Below are 16,049 nucleotides of genomic sequence, written 5' to 3'. Positions count from 1 at the left end.
TTGTTAGACTAGTTTAGGGATATATTTATTATACACATTTATACATAAATTTATAAAAGACAATAGGAATTATGTACAAGAACATCAAAATTTAATTTTGACCGACCGGTTGCTTTTAAATATTGTGCAATATCTTCACTTTACATATTCAATAATAAATAGCTCTCAATATTGTCGATTTTTTATTCGTGATATCAGTAACACGGTACATCGAGATCGGTAAAAAACATCCAGTATTAGAAAATTTTTAAGTTTTTTAAATATATTATTTTTCAAATTGGCTGGTCCACGATTCAAGTCGTTCGATAAGCAATAAAAACGAGTATAATAAACTTTAAATAAATATCAAACAGTAAAATTTACAAAGACGTTGTTGTGGTGCGTAAAAATTTTAACGGTGCAAAAGACTTTGATTTCAAAATAAAATTTGTAAATTTCATTATGAAAATAAAATAATATTTCATCTAAAAATATTTGTTTCTTAGAACATTTTTTTCTTGACGGCGGTGTACCTTTCCATATACTGTTCGTAGCCTTCAACGTCAGGAAATAGTTTCATTTCAAATAGATTACCCTCGAGGGCCAGCATCGATATTTTTGAGTCCGTTAGGATTCTTTTAGGAATGCCTTTCAAAGGCAGACAGTTTTCCTCCAGTCTTAGAGTTTTCAGTCTTGGACAGTCAGCTAAATCCTCCGAAACCTCGGCTATTTGATTTTGATTCAAATTCAACTCAGTAACGTGTAGCAAATTAACACCCTTCGGAACATCCGTTAGTCGATTGTGCGATAGATCGAGAACATCCAAATGTTTGAGACCACATAGCATCAATGGGAATTTTCCCAATTGATTGTGTGACAAGTCCACCTACAGGAAATGCATTAGTTGTATAAACAAAACAAAAATGCGATTGATATTTTCAATAACAACGTAAGTCATACCTTCTTCAAATTTGTCAAGTTGGAAAGCGTGGGATATAAATGATTGATTCTGTTTGAGCTAGCATTAAGGGTTTCGAGCTTTTCCAGCATACCAATCGATTCATTAAGATAAGTCAATTTATTCCCACTGACGTCAAAGTGTTTTAACAATTTAAATTTAGCTATTTCTTCTGGTATTTTAGAAAAGCCATTATTTGAAATATCAAGACTTCGCAGTAGCTCGGCTAGTCTAATCAGTTGCGGCGGAAATTCGTTAAGTTTGCAGCCAGATAAATTGATAGTGTTTGTTCTCTCGGCGACTTCGAAGCGGGGTTTTAAATTTGAGTTGCCCATTTTTACTATTCACATGAATTTGGCTCTTTCAAGTACTTATCTTTATCCTCCGATTGTTGTAAAAAAGTGCATTAAATTGCATTAATCGTTCGTCACCATCGATAAAAGCACTGCGTAGTGTAATAAGAATACAAATAAATAATTCCAAATAAATTTTGTCACTGCCAAAATGAAATACCAAAGGCTGTCGGAGTTATCTAGCTATTGAGCCAATGTTATCAGTAACGTGAACGTCAATATACGAGATGAGTTAAATTCTTTGCCTAACCTTAAATTATCACCCTTTTATCCAATGGATGATATTGAACGTTTACACTTCACTAAAACACAATTGACCCGGCTATTCAACGATTTTTGGAAAACGAAATTGGTTGAGAACAATCGGTCTTCCACGTGAAAAAACAGAAAATGATTGAAAAATGATCGTATGGTGGGTACTGCCGACGACAACGATGACGACGAAAACAACAATAACACAACACACCTTGCAGCAGCAAACATCAATCGCTCAGCTGACTCGTTTGTTTTGAGGTTTTATGCGCATCGTGTTCGCGCATGGGCGTCTGCTGAGAACGCTTGAATTTTGATAGGCGCGATTTCAAAAGTATTTTTTTGTTTCTAAGATGATCCTAATGTAATTTTATTAATTACGAACTAAGTAATGAATTAAGAGTTATTATTCGTTACTAAGATACTTTGGTATAAAATAGAATGAAAAATAGAATGAAAAATAAGTTGATAAGAAAAAAGTTAATAAAAGAAAAGTTTAAGGTATAATTTGTCAAAGTAAAAGTTGATCAGGCTGTTGATTCGTCGAGATTTTGTACGTTGAGCAGACAAAACAACCATGTTAGCCAAAGCCCCAAAGGTTGAATTGAAACTATTGAAAGGCGGGTTCGAAGATTGGCAATCTCGTAGTCAGATGTCGCTAGACGCTGGTCTGTTGGGGGAATGTGGATTGTGGTGCATTCTGCAGACAGCTCTTAGTGGTGGCGGCGGCGACGCTCCAACAAAGCACAGTCCAGACGACGGACGCGCGCGCGCGCGCAATGCATGCTGTTTTAGCTGTTCTGACAATTCTCCAAACATTTCTCTCTCTCTCTCTCTCTCACTCTCTCTTTCTCTCGATTTATACATCCCTTTCTGTCTCGCAGCTCTCTCCGTTCTCGGAGATGTTTGCTGTCTGTTGGTGGCAGCAGTGTTGCTATACACAGACTGGCGTCTTCGTATGTGTAGGTTGTGCGTGCGAGGCTCGCGCGGGCGTTCTGCTCTGCTCTCTTTCTCTGGCTGCCTCCCTCCCTCCCTCCCCTTCTCGCTCTCGCTGCGCGAATATCTTGGCCTGCAGAATTCAGTGATCGCGTGTGTGTCTCCCTCGCGGCTCTCGCGTATCGCATCTCTCCTCTCGTGTACGCACGCACACGCAGCCAACGTGCATAGCTTCCAGTGCGTCTTCTCGGCTGCAGGGCTCGCTCGCTCGCTCGCTCCCGCACACGAGCAGAATTTGTTTTTACGCCTCGCAACTCGTAGCTCGCGAGTCGCGAGAGTCAACGCGGCGTCGCCTACACGGATGTCAATATCCATGCGACACGAATTTCGAGCTGATCGAAAGTAAGGGAGAAAGAGGGAATTTGGGTGCGCGAGTGCGATACATGTGCGACTATGTACGAGTCGTCGACGAGTGTCTCGGTGCATGTGTGCGCGACTACGAGCTCGTATATTCCTCCGCCTTTGCAGATTATATTATGCGATGTGCATAATCTGCTGCAGTGCCGATAAGCCGTATTGCGTGCCATGATCTTTGCAGCTCGCCCGTCAGCTGAGCTCCCGCATCGTTACTCGAGCGATAACATTGCAATAACAAGTTTAGCAGTCGAAGCAGCAGCAGCAGCAGCAGTAGTAGCACGTGCTATATATTTGGATGAGATATAGAGCGGAATCAGTGGGTTTGGTGCTTGCAGCGAGAAGGAGCATCTGAGCCAGCAGCTGAGATGCAGGCGAGCGTAGCGGAATCGCTGCTACCCGCACTCGCTGTCAGCCGGCTTGACCACGACCGGCCCTACGACGACTCCTGCTCGCATAATCGCAATGGCCATCGGCGAGACGATAGCTGCATCGGCTCGGTCATCGGCAGCGGCAAAAGCGACACTCCCTACGGAAGCAGCGGCTTGACTTTTGTTATCGTGCCACAGCGGCTCGCCTCGTCTTAGATGTCGATGCGTCGAGTAGCCAGCTACACCATGTCATCGAACAAGTGCAATGGTAAGCGATATAAATATATCAGAGGGACGTTCGCATGCTATGCGTGTAGTGCCGTGCTATTGTTGACTTGTTTTGCCCGCCCCCGCTAGCATACACACAAGTAGAGTACACATTCGTAGTATAGCTCGAGCTTGGTCGCGTGCGAGCGAGTTCGACGACGTTTGTCAGCGTGCATATATTCAGCCGTGCATATCTTGGCATCGGTGGCCCACACCACCATCCGCGGAATGATTCACGCACTCGTTTTATCGAGCCGTGTGTATACGTATACAAGACTTTGTCGGCCGCGCTGACTATGTACCTACCTCCTCACCGAGGGGAGTATCTCTGAGGCTCGCTCAGTGTAGCCTGCTCCTATATGTAAGCATACTTTGTTTACCAGCGCTGGATTTATCATTTTATCATACATCTATACATGTGTGCACGTGTGTGCGTTACTGTCAGCTAGTATGGAAATCGGCGCGCTTTCTATAAGACGAACCCCTTGGCCCGCGGCACACATCGGCGAGACCGTATATTATACACGCTCGCGGTCGATTGTCAAAGAAGCTGCTTTCAGCCGCTCGTGTATCGCTGCTTGTTCTGTAGCTCGACTCACAGACGCGACCCTTCCGTCTCTCTCTCTTTTTCTCTTTCTTCTATTTATTCTCTCTTTCCCTTTCTTCTTATGCTTTTTTCATTACGCGCAAAACAGACCACAGAGGATACCTCGTCCTCGCGCGCCTCGTTCCTTCCCGCGTCTTGGATTGCTGTATGGGTATGTGCATGAGTGTGTGCGTGTGCTCCACATAGCTCTCTTGTCTCGAAAAAAGAGAAATGAACCGACTCGCATCACTGCTAGCTTTGTCTTGGTACGTTTTATATTGTTCTCGTTCGAAACGATAAACGATTATTATTAATTATGCGTGCATGCGACACCAAAAGCCGAAATTATTTTCTTTTTGCGTGGCTGGGCGATGAAATGAGATCGTTGCAGTGTTACATTATAGTGCGAGACGCGAGTATGTAGCTGTAATTCGAATCGAATTTTCGTCGTCTCGCCGGCAGATAAGCCCGACTGGCTATAGTCTCGAATTGTACACACAACGAAGAAATGGATCTTGATTAACTGCTACGGATGACCTCGCTGCCGCTGCTATATGCTGCCATGTATTGTTCCATTATGTCTTTCATCGTAATGTATCATGAAACGTTTAATTCGATACTTTTATCTTGCGACTTGGGGTAGCCATCGCCGTTGCAGTTTTTTTCATCAATTTTAATTCAACTAAATGGTTAAATATCGCGATAACGCCTCTTCTTGCTCTTCGTGCCGGACGCGCATGCAGACAATATTAAACCACTAAACTCCCAAACACTTCGTATCAAATTTTCCTTCGTATATGTTTTGCATAAAGCCATTGCTGTTGCTGCTGCATCCATATTACTTCCTCTTGCTATTTCTCCAAGTTTATAAATTCAAAATCACTGACTAGCGCACAAGTTTGCAAGTTTACTTCTATATCAACTATATCAATTCCCTCCCTTACTAGCAGTTGCATATCTTGATAACATGTTGTGTAGTTTTATTTATAACTTGCTATCCGATAAACATGGCACGGATATAATTAAAAAGTAAATAAAACTAGCTCTGAACAGTTAGAAAAAACGAACGGGCACAATCAACCTTGTGCTCTTCGTGCTTTTCAATTTTTTTTTAAACCTCTTTTTATTTACAGTTCCTTTTATTTTTGAGCTTTACAATATTATAATTCACTCGTAAATAAATTAGCAGTCGTAAATAAAAAAAAGACTGTTGACCATTTCCTTCTATAGAATTTGAAAATACCCGATTGATGCACAGACCATTATGGTTTGTGATGGTTTGTATATTTACTATATTTAATTTTTGAGGAACATGTACTGTGTTGGCCCAATGCAGACTTCCAAAAAAGTCATGTAATTTATTGAGCTTATTATACAATTATATTTGTCAAAGTCCGGATACAACATAGAATAAGTTGATGAAGGAAAATCGATATTTTGTGGCTTGGTCGGGACTCGAATTACGGTGCAAGCTCAGGTAAAATACGCGATACTTCATGCTTTTATTGCCGGTGTTAAATTGACCGAAACTATTGTAAAGAACTAAATGAGAAAAGAAAATTTTTCAAAAGGTGAAGAAAAAGAAAAATTGAAGCTAAAGTGGAAAATGAACTGAAAATGTCAAAGATACGTGTGACTAAATTTTGTTAGAAATTTTTATGTATAAACGCCTAATTAATTACAATTCGTTGCGGGACGCATAATCGAAAAGCCAGGCTAACGAATAGTAAGCAGCAGCAGAAGGAATTATATCCATGTAGTGACGCAATGTGCTATTTTACACCTCTGACCTTTATTCGCATACATTATATATTTCTGACACTGCTTCCTCGGCTGTCCAGTTAAAAGTTTTAATCGAGCTCTTAATTGTTTTCCTCGGTGTATGCATATTATGGCGGAACAATGTGACTTGTACGCGCGACTGCGAGGCGCAACTCCCGCGCGAGCTAGCCGCTGGCGTCTCGTTTATTCACGCGTATACAAATAACACTCGCCCGCGTGCATAGGGTATTTCTGAATATTCTTTGCAAACTTTTCCCAACTGCACCAGCAAGCAGTCCTCTATATCATCGTCGAGCTCGTATGCAGTTTTACTCGACGCGTACGCAAAATAATTGCACTCCAGAGCCATTGCGACGCGCGAGGCTGTGCTACGGATTCTTTTCCCGGACTCGATGCAACGCGATTATTCAAAAGGACACGTCGAGCGCCAACTCGTTCTCTCGTCTAACTTACGGACTTTTTGCCGCATAAACTACTCGCGCTGCATCTATCCGTGCTATATTTGGTCTGAGGGGGCATCCCAGCTTTCTCGCGCATGTAAATAATTCTGCTTGAATATTCTATGAAACTGATGCTCAACATTTAAACTGAGATTAATTCTTTAAATACTTGTTTCTTCATAGTTATTTTAAAGTTTTCGTCAAGCTCAATGATGGTTAAGGATAAACAATTTCCTTTGTTTGGAATTCATACATTCATCTAAAAGGTGTCGTTTTTATTTGGGTTTATTGACTCTAGCTTTTTTACCAAGCTTTTCAGCAAATTTGAAAGAACATAAAAGTCTGACTGCTGCTCGATATTGACACACCATCAATATTGTTTATCTGCCAATTAAATGTTGTATCAACAAACGAGATATTTGCTTACTTTCCCTTGTGTGAAGATTATCCACAGTTCACCTAAAACTGCGACCAATTAAAAAAAACGTCGTTCAATAAAGTTCTTTAAAAGTATAGGTTATACAAATGAAACAACTTTTGAAATGTATCTTTGAAAGAGAGAAAATAAATATTAGTCCTGGAGCCAAAGAGGGGTCGGATCGGCCACGTGAAGAAGATGGATGAAAACATGTTATTCTTGTGTATTTTTTCCCGCTGAATCCGAATATCATAGTTAAAAGTCGCTCAGACTGCCCAAAAATTTGTTATAAACAAATATATTGCAAAATGAAGAAAATTTAAATTTTTCTAAATTTTAAACACATATTTGTGTTCTTTGAGCAATTTTAAGCAAAAAGTGTCTCTTGTAAAATTTTCGTAAAATGATTATTTACCGAGATATTGAGACTCAAAGAGGAAAAAATGCACATTTTTGGCCATTTTCAAATACCCATAACTTTTGAAATAACAACGTTAGATCGATTTTAGACCCGTCATTTGAAAGATAAAAACTTAATCTTTAAGGTGATACTAATTTCAAACATGATTTATCATACTGGACATGTTTTTTTGCACTATAAACATCGGCGTGTCAGAGCGTGGAATCGCGTTACGCGTGCTACTGACATGTGCATTGCCATCAGAACGTGGCAACGCCGATGTTTGTAGTGCAAAAAAACATGTCCAGTATGATAAATCATGTTTGAAATTAGTATCACCTTAAAGATTAAGTTTTTATCTTTCAAATGACGGGTCTAAAATCGATCTAACGTTGTTATTTCAAAAGTTATGGGTATTTGAAAATGGACAAAAATGTGCATTTTTTCCTCTTTGAGTCTCAATATCTCGGTAAATAATCATTTTACGAAAATTTTACAAGAGACACTTTTTGCTTAAAATTGCTCAAAGAACACAAATATGTGTTTAATAGTACTTTATGCAACGGGTACGGATATACTTTTTCAGCGAAACGAGGGGTTGCAGCACGAGCCGAAGGCGAGGGCTGTAACGAGTTTCGTTGGAAAAGCATATCCGTATCAGTTGCATACAATATTTTATGGTACAAAAGCCTAAAAGTAGCGGCGAAGTTGCGATTTTTAGGTTAGCGTGCCATAAAATTTAGAAAAATTTAAATTTTCTTCATTTTGCAATATATTTGTTTATAACAAATTTTTGGGCAGTCTGAGCGACTTTTAACTATGATATTCGGATTCAGCGGGAAAAAATACACAAGAATAACATGTTTTCATCCATCTTCTTCACGTGGCCGATCCGACCCCTCTTTAGCTCCAGGACTATATAGGAAGAAAACGAGCGAGACAGAGGAGGGCTGAGCCAGCGTATCTGATGTAGCTTATTAGGGTTCAAAAGCATCGAACTCGTTGGTCGACTGCAAATGAGGGTAAAAAAAAAAAACTTACTGCTTGCAGTAAAAGCTGATGAGACTTTGTGGTTGAACTTACTCTGTCATCAGTGGTCTACGATATTGCTATTATACAACTCTATGGTTTATTAAAAGTTTTGCTGCTTCAATACATATAATAAATCTTATTTTTCAAAGTCACTAAAGTAACTCGTTTCGAAATCAGATGTAAGGACAAAAATTCTTATAATTAGCGTAAGCTTTACTGCAAAACTCTCAGCATCGTTCATTATCAGTACACTATAATATGTGTCTGATGTATAATCTCAAATGTCGTTTGTTTATAGTTACGTTTTATTTACGAACTTGATAACAATTTTGAAATTATTTTTTTTCAAATAAATAATAGATCTGAACTTGTCACTTTTCGATAGAAAATAAATATAACGTGTTGTTATGTAATGCTATATATCAAGGAAAATTGAATCACATTTTTTTCATTTTCAATGGTTTGTCGATGAGGTCATAAAAAAGTTCGACTCGGAATTCTGCTTCAAATGGTAGCTTGCAATGCCAAACTCACTTTTTCTCGCTTTTTTTCGTTCCTGTGAGCGATTTTCCAATTAATATGTCGATCTCAGCCATACACGCCAACTTTAGTGTGATAATTTTTCGTCACGTTCGAATATAATCGATCTACTTAACTAGTTATTTTTGCATAAATATTTGAGCGGGTTTAGAGCATCGATTAAAATTGGTGCATTTGATTCGGTCAATGCAGAGTGCATTAATGCTCCTCATTCGAGCGCGGAGCGTGGGAATTTGATTCTCGGCAAAGTCACACCTATTTGGCGCGCAAAACAATTCAGCTCGTAATCACGCCGCGCGTCAATTTGTCAGAGTTAGAGACGAAGAAAAAACCCATCGAACTGTACGAATTGATGCTATCAATCAGGATGAATCGATCGTGCAGCTCTCGCTCGTTCGCACATCGCCTCTTGGAAACAATGAGTTTCCGATGTCTTTTCTGAATTCATACTGCAATCCTCTTGATAGACACTGAACAATGGCGCTTTTTTATATGTCTAATCAGTCGATTTTACCTGGAGTGACAAAATTGTCACTGAGTATAACACGCGTACGGGTCAGTTGTAATGAACACACGACGACGAACGCTCTCGTATCGCGAAACTTACGTTATAAATTCATTTCTTAGACGCGCCTCTAATTTTTTTCGTTTAATCGTCGAGTAGAAGAAGTAGTAAGAGCAGCAGCAGCAGAAGCCACCATGCTGAGCGTAATTGCATTTAATTCGAGTTGATTTGTCGCTGGTGTGACTAAAAAGCCACGATCGTTGTCATCCCGTCTGGCAGTGAGCAATGCAGAGCGAGCAAGAAGCATCTATTTCCTTCGAAAAGTCCAGCCATACGTACTTGGCTATTATTGCAACGCGCGACATGCGCCACGGGTATATGTAACAAATAGCAACTGCCGCGGAATAGCATGAGTAGCGGCTCGGCTCTGGCTAGTTGTACACACGCCGAGTGCAAACGAGAAAGCGCCCGACAGGCTTTACCGACCGCTGCGTGTGGCTTTTACCAAACAACGCGCCGAGCTACCTGCAAACTACTGTACGGCAGCAGCTAGTGGCCAGGCCACATGTACGCGAACAAATTGCTGACCCCACGCATGACCAATTCGTTTGCATTTGCATTGAAACCAAACTACGCCTTTTCCTTCTTTTTTCATTTTATAAAGCTTTTTCCTCTTTGCAAATTAATCGAGCGAAAAGTTGCTCACTTCTACCAAAAAAAAAACTTTCTTTTGCCATTACATTCTTGAACTGAATTTCGCAATATTGAAACCGTAATTCTTGATGAAACTGCTTTAACGCGAATAAAAACATTTTCATCAAGAAATTTTCACTGGAACTCAGAGATGCCACGATACGTGTGAAATAGCGTCACCCCCATAGGGTTGCTGCTCAAATAAGCGTACAAAAATGCACAGATTGGAGTCGAAAGGAGCATTTATTCGTTCGCTTAACGACGGAGTTATGATCCATGGCGTTCAACGTTTGCGATGAATCTCTTCCCTTCTCTTCTCTGTGCACGATGAAAAGCCAAGTCTCATTAAATTTCCAGCTAGGCGCACTTTCATGAAACGACAGAGGTTACGTTTTATTGAAGATTTTTGCTTCGCGGTTTGCACTGCTTCTTCGTCACCTAGAAAATATGTACGCCCTTTTTTTGTGGCATACAATTTCAGAGTAGAGAATCCCGTTCAGCTTCAATGTCACTGAAAATATTTATCTGTTTTTTAATACTCTCTACTGATAGATTGAAAGTTCAAGATATTTTAGAGTAAAATAAACGCATGATTTGCACCATGATTTGCACCAAAGTCACTTGGGTACTTTATTATGGTGGCAAGGTCCGATTTGACATTATTGTCTAGTAACAATTTTTTCGATTTCAATAACTGTTTTTACAATTAGATGTATCTAATTAGCAAGAAGAGCATGGAGAGTTGTGTGCAGTATATTTAAACAAGAGTGTACGCAAAAGGCCTCCTATTATATTTTATGTTTTTTAGAGCTAGTAAGACTCTATGGATAAATATGATTATTTTAATAATGAAAAGTGTCCACTGATGTGCAGAAAGAAAATTCATTTGTCCGTAAAAGAATTGGACCATGTTTAATTTCTGAAATTTTTCATTTTTTCTAATTATAATAAACCATATCCAATTTTGCTAACTAATAAAGTGTTATGCTAATAATACAATTTTAATTTCAAAGTAAATTTTAAATCGTCACGATAAAACTTATCTTAAAGTTTATATATTTTGTACTATCTATTAACACAAACACGCATGTTTGCATGCAATATAGATTTTTAATGGCTTGTAGCGAATAGAAGCAAATAGAGCATCCAAACAAGCGTACTACGGTCTGTATACGAGCACCTATGTAGTCGCGGTGAATATCCTCGTTCCAACATCATGGTCACAGTCGTGCCTGCAACACATAGCGAGGGCTCAAGCAGCGCGAGCTATCTCATGAATATTCCTCATTTCGTGATGGGGCTAACGCTAAGGATGAGGACGAAGTAGATATTTAATCCCAGTGCGAGGCTCAACTCTTTGGATGAGTTACGTAGTCTCGAGAAATCGATTTGTTTGGCTTTTTCGAGTTCAATAAGCTGTATATAGGCCGCTCGCAAGGTGTTCATATCGCACCGCAATTAGTTTATCGCTCTTCGATCGAGTTTTGCGTGCGTAACAGTGCGAGCTTTGAAATGGAAATGAACTTCAAGTACGTAGCGAGCTGTTTTCCTAATGGCAGCAAGTTAATTGTTTCGGTTTTGGACTTTGCTGACTGTGCGTGCATCAAGTCATTGCAGATTCTCGACAGGATCAGCGAAGAAGGCAACACGCGATTTCATGCCTATCCAAATTTAAAACATAGATTCTACCCTAATCCAAATTATACCGTATGCCACGAAAAAACTTATTTGAATATAAATCAAATTGATAAATTTTTTCATTAAATAAAAAAACCTTACACAGATTTTTCGAAATCACGAAAAGATGTTCACTTCATAAAATAAAAAATGAATTACTCGGTGTATGCTGAATGTGAAATAGGTATGCGACGTATTCTTTTCAACGCACAACACGTAAATGTACACACTTGACTATATTTCTTTGTTCGAGTCTGACGCGCACTTGATACAAGTAATAGAGAAGTTTTCCTATCTTTTTCATGTATGCACAAACGTATACTCTGGGCCGAGAAAGAGCGAGTAATGGCCACTGTTCGTTAACTCGTTCACCACTCAAGAGTGCACTAAAATACTTTAATTTACGACCTTTTCTTACGACTGCGTGCAGCTATAGCGAGGTTTCGCTGAACTTTTTTCTTCGATTCAATGATGAACTACGAGTTTAAAATTTATTTCATGTTGAATTAGACTATTTCAAAAGTAACCTAATTTAGCTATTGCTCGAACTAATCTTAATTTCAGTTCAAATGGAAATAATGATCTCTTATTCATCACAAAACTCTCTTTTTTACCTTACCCACTTTCCAAGTCCCAAGTCATCTCATAAGTTTTTATTTTGAATGGACGGCTACAGATGAATTTTGTCCTCAGATCTAACAGCGCTATGTATTGCGTTTTTAATGGACTAAATCAAATTCATAATTGATTTTTTTCTTATTCAAGTTATACTAGTAAAGTTACTTTTGATAAATCTCAAGTTCCAAACATTCAACATAAACAAAAAATTAAAGTTATCCGAAATTGTTTTTGATGTACGAAATAAACCATCTTCATGTTAACAATATTCTCGGGCTAAGGAAATTCAATATTAAAATGAAAATGTATACATGGATTAATCTTAATGTACACTGCCATTCAATCATTTTTGCCATACCTAAGTAAAAAATGAGTAAACTTCAAAGCAGTGTTGCAGGTAGTTAATTGATTATTCAATTGAACTTTATAGTTAACTGATAACTGAATAATTCAGTTAAAAGTTACGCAATTACTAACTTATAACTGATTGAATTAGTTATTATTTACCAGATAAATAACAGGTAACTAGTTGATTCACTTATAAGTTACTATCGATAAATTAACAAATGAATGATTCAGTTATCAATTACTAAACTGGTAACTGGTAACTGAATCAATCAGTTATTAATTATCAGTTACTGACTTAATTATCATAAAAATCCGAATAAAATTTTATAAAACCACTATAATTAATGATAATATATTCGGAAAGTTGTTGAAAACTATTGAAATATTTAGTATTAATGCTCAATTATATTAAATCATTTGACTACCGAAGAATTAGTTCATCATAATTAAATTATGTTAATTTATAAATTAAGTTTCATTCCCTGATGAGTTTTCGATAAATAGGAAAAAGGAGCATTTTTGTCCGAGTAAGCCAAGTAACCCCAAATAACCCCGAGTAACCCAACTAATCAAGGGGAGTATTTGTGGCCGAGTTACCCGAAAAAACCAAGTAACCCCAGTAACCCAAGTAACCCAACTGATCGAGGGGAGCTTTTTTTGCAAGTAACCCAAGTAACCCTAATGATCGAGACGAACATTTTTTGCCCAGTAACTTAAGTAACCCAAGTAGCCCAAGTAACCCAAGTAACCCAAGTAACCCAACTAATCAAGGGGAGCATTTTTCGCCGAGTAACCCAAGTAACCCAAGTACCCAACTAATCGAGGGGAGTATTTATGGCCGAGTAACCGAAGAAACCCCAAGTAACGCAAGTAACCCAAGTAACCCAAGTAACCCAAGTGTCCCAAGTAACCCCCAGTAACCCAAGTAACCCTAAGTAACCCCAAGTGACCCAAGTAACCCCAAGTAACCCCAAGTAACCCAACTAATCGAGGGAAGCATTTTTGGCCAAGTAACCGAAGAAACCCCAAGTAACGCAAGTAACCCAAGTAACCCAAGTAACCCAAGTGTCCCAAGTAACCCCCAGTAACCCAAGTAACCCCAAGTAACCCCAAGTGACCCAAGTAACCCAAGTAACCCAAGTAACCCAAGTAACCCAAGTAACCCAAGTAACCCAAGTAACCCAAGTAACCCAAGTAACCCCAAGAAACCCCAAGTAACCCAACTAATCGAGGGAAGCATTTTTGGCCAAGTAACCCCAAGTAACCCAAGAAACCCAACTAATCGAGGGAAGCATTTTTGGCCAAGTAACCCAAGTAACCCAAGTACCCAACTAATCGAGGGGAGTATTTATGGCCGAGTAACCGAGGAAACCCCAAGTAACCCAAGTAACTCAAGTAACCCAAGTGTCCCAAGTAACCCCAAGTAACCCAAGTAACCCCAAGTAACCCAAGTAACCCAAGTAACCCCAAGTAACCCTAAGTAACCCAACTAATCGAGGGAAGCATTTTTGGCCAAGTAACCCCAAGTAACCCAAGAAACCCAACTAATCGAGGGAAGCATTTTTGGCCAAGTAACCCAAGTAACCCAAGTACCCAACTAATCGAGGGGAGTATTTATGGCCGAGTAACCGAAGAAACCCCAAGTAACCCAAGTAACTCAAGTAACCCAAGTGTCCCAAGTAACCCCAAGTAACCCAAGTAACCCAAGTAACACAAGTAACCCAAGTAACCCAACTAATCAAGGGGAGCATTTTCGCCAAGTAACTCAAGTAACCTAAGTAACCCAAGTGTCCCAAGTAACCCCCAAGTAACCCAAGTAACCCAAGTGTCCCAAGTAACCCCCAAGTAACCCAAGTAACCCAAGTAACACAAGTAACACAAGTAACCCAAGTAACCCAACTAATCAAGGGGAGCATTTTCGCCAAGTAACTTAAGTAACCCAAGTAACCCAAGTATCCCAAGTACCCAACTAATCGAGGGGAGTATTTATGGCCGAGTAACCGAAGAAACCCCAAGTAACCCAAGTAACCCAAGTAATCCAAGTAACACAAGTAACCCAAGTAACCCAACTAATCAAGGGGAGCATTTTTCGCCAAGTAACTCAAGTAACTCAAGTAACCCAAGTAACCCAACTAATCGAGGGAAGCATTTTTGGCCAAGTAACCCAAGTAACCCAAGTGTCCCAAGTAACCCAAGTAACCCAAGTAACCCAAGTAACCCCAAGTAACCCAAGTAACCCAATTAATCGAGGGAAGCATTTTTGGCCAAGTAACCCTAAGTAACCCCAAGAAACCCAAGTAACCCAAGTAATCCAACTAATCGAGGGAAGCATTTTTGGCCAAGTAACGCAAGTAACCCAAGTAACCCAACTGGTTGAGGAGCCATGTTCTCATTTCGAAATGATAAATATTAGGAATTATGAATATTCGGAATGTTTGAAAATCGGAATATTGTAAAACGGAACATGAAAAATTTGGAAAAACATAATTTTGAAATAAGAAAATCTATCTCTTTTCAAGCCCTTTCTAACCATATAAATTGGTATCAGGATTATTCATTCATTTCCTTAATGTCGTTAACAATTAAGAAGTCGAAAAAAAAATTTTTCTGGTCTTTGCTATTTCTGCTATCAGTTTAGTAAGAAGACTCGTAGAAACATTCCGAGCCCATCAATTTGTTGGTTTTAAAAAGACCTTTAAATCCGTTTAACTTAAATTGTCCTACTTGGATTTCTCACAAAGATACAGTGGCTTAACTGTACAGAAATAATTATTTTTATCTTTTAATTTTATTTTCATTTATACATACATGGTTTTGTAAACGAGATTGGAAAAAATCGTATGTACAAAAATTGTTGGTTTTTGTATTTAGAATACGAAGTTATAGTTATGGATCAGATTCTTAGAATATTCATGGTTTTGACTCATGAAAATTTTGGAATTTCAAAAAATATCGTAGTTCAGTAAACGGCCGTATCTTCGTGAAAAATGCATGTAGGAAGTTTTAAGTTGAACGGATTTAAAGGTCTTGTTAAAACCTACAAATTGATGGGCTCAGAATGTTTCTACGAGTCTTCTTACTAAACCGATAGAAGAAATAGCAAAGACCAGAAAAACTTTTTTTCGGCTTGTTAATTGTTAACGACAATAAGTAAATAAATGAATAATCCTGATACTAATTTATATTGTTAGAAAGGGCTTGAAAAGACCTTTCAAACGGTATTTTTATAACCCTGATACGACCTTTATTGACTGAGTTATGACACTTTGAAGTTTACTAATTTTTTACTTAAGTATGCCAAAAGTGATTGAACGGCAGTGTATGGATATTCAATTTTTATTTACTTGGTTCGTAATCAACCTAAACTTCTGAAAATAAAACAGTATAGAAAATTTATTTAAATAAGTTTGTTAAGAGATAGATCTAAATTATTAATTGTAGCGATAATATTTGGCGTATAAAAAAGGGTTTTATATCTAG

The 16,049-nt window shown here is 38.7% G+C and overlaps 2 protein-coding genes across 6 annotated transcripts in view; one reads left to right on the top strand and one right to left on the bottom strand.

Moving 5' to 3' along the window:
- On the bottom strand, nucleotides 1-1,837 carry LOC106660267 (leucine-rich repeat-containing protein 57). The gene is made up of 2 exons (XM_014383201.2): nucleotides 940-1,837; nucleotides 1-865 (listed from the first exon to the last, which is right to left on the bottom strand). Exons 1-2 carry the CDS (start codon nucleotides 1,270-1,272, stop codon nucleotides 482-484), a joined length of 717 nt encoding a protein of 238 aa, XP_014238687.1. The 5' UTR covers nucleotides 1,273-1,837; the 3' UTR covers nucleotides 1-481.
- Nucleotides 1,838-2,648: 811 nt separating this feature from the next.
- Nucleotides 2,649-16,049, top strand: part of LOC106652398 (guanine nucleotide-releasing factor 2) — a 59,234-nt gene continuing 45,833 nt past the window's right edge. For all 5 annotated transcript variants that reach the window (XM_023459360.1, XM_023459363.1, XM_023459362.1 and 2 more), the window contains exon 1: nucleotides 2,649-3,531. In XM_023459360.1, coding sequence (XP_023315128.1) covers nucleotides 3,480-3,531 — 52 coding nt within the window. In that variant the 5' untranslated portion in view covers nucleotides 2,649-3,479. The remainder of the gene's footprint in view (nucleotides 3,532-16,049) is intronic.

The sequence above is a fragment of the Trichogramma pretiosum genome, unplaced genomic scaffold (assembly GCF_000599845.2).
Source record: "Trichogramma pretiosum strain Unisexual culture from Peru unplaced genomic scaffold, Tpre_2.0 scaffold57, whole genome shotgun sequence".
In the NCBI taxonomy this organism is placed as follows: Eukaryota; Metazoa; Arthropoda; class Insecta; order Hymenoptera; family Trichogrammatidae; genus Trichogramma; species Trichogramma pretiosum.
This window is presented reverse-complemented; position numbering and strand designations above follow the sequence as displayed.

Coding starts and splice junctions, on each gene's coding strand:
- LOC106660267 (XM_014383201.2), bottom strand. CDS start 1,272: ATGGGCAACTCAAATTTAAAACCCCGCTTCGAAGTCGCCGAGAGAACA. Junction 866..939: donor ACTTGACAAATTTGAAGAAG/GTATGACTTACG, acceptor CATTTCCTGTAG/GTGGACTTGTCACACAATCA.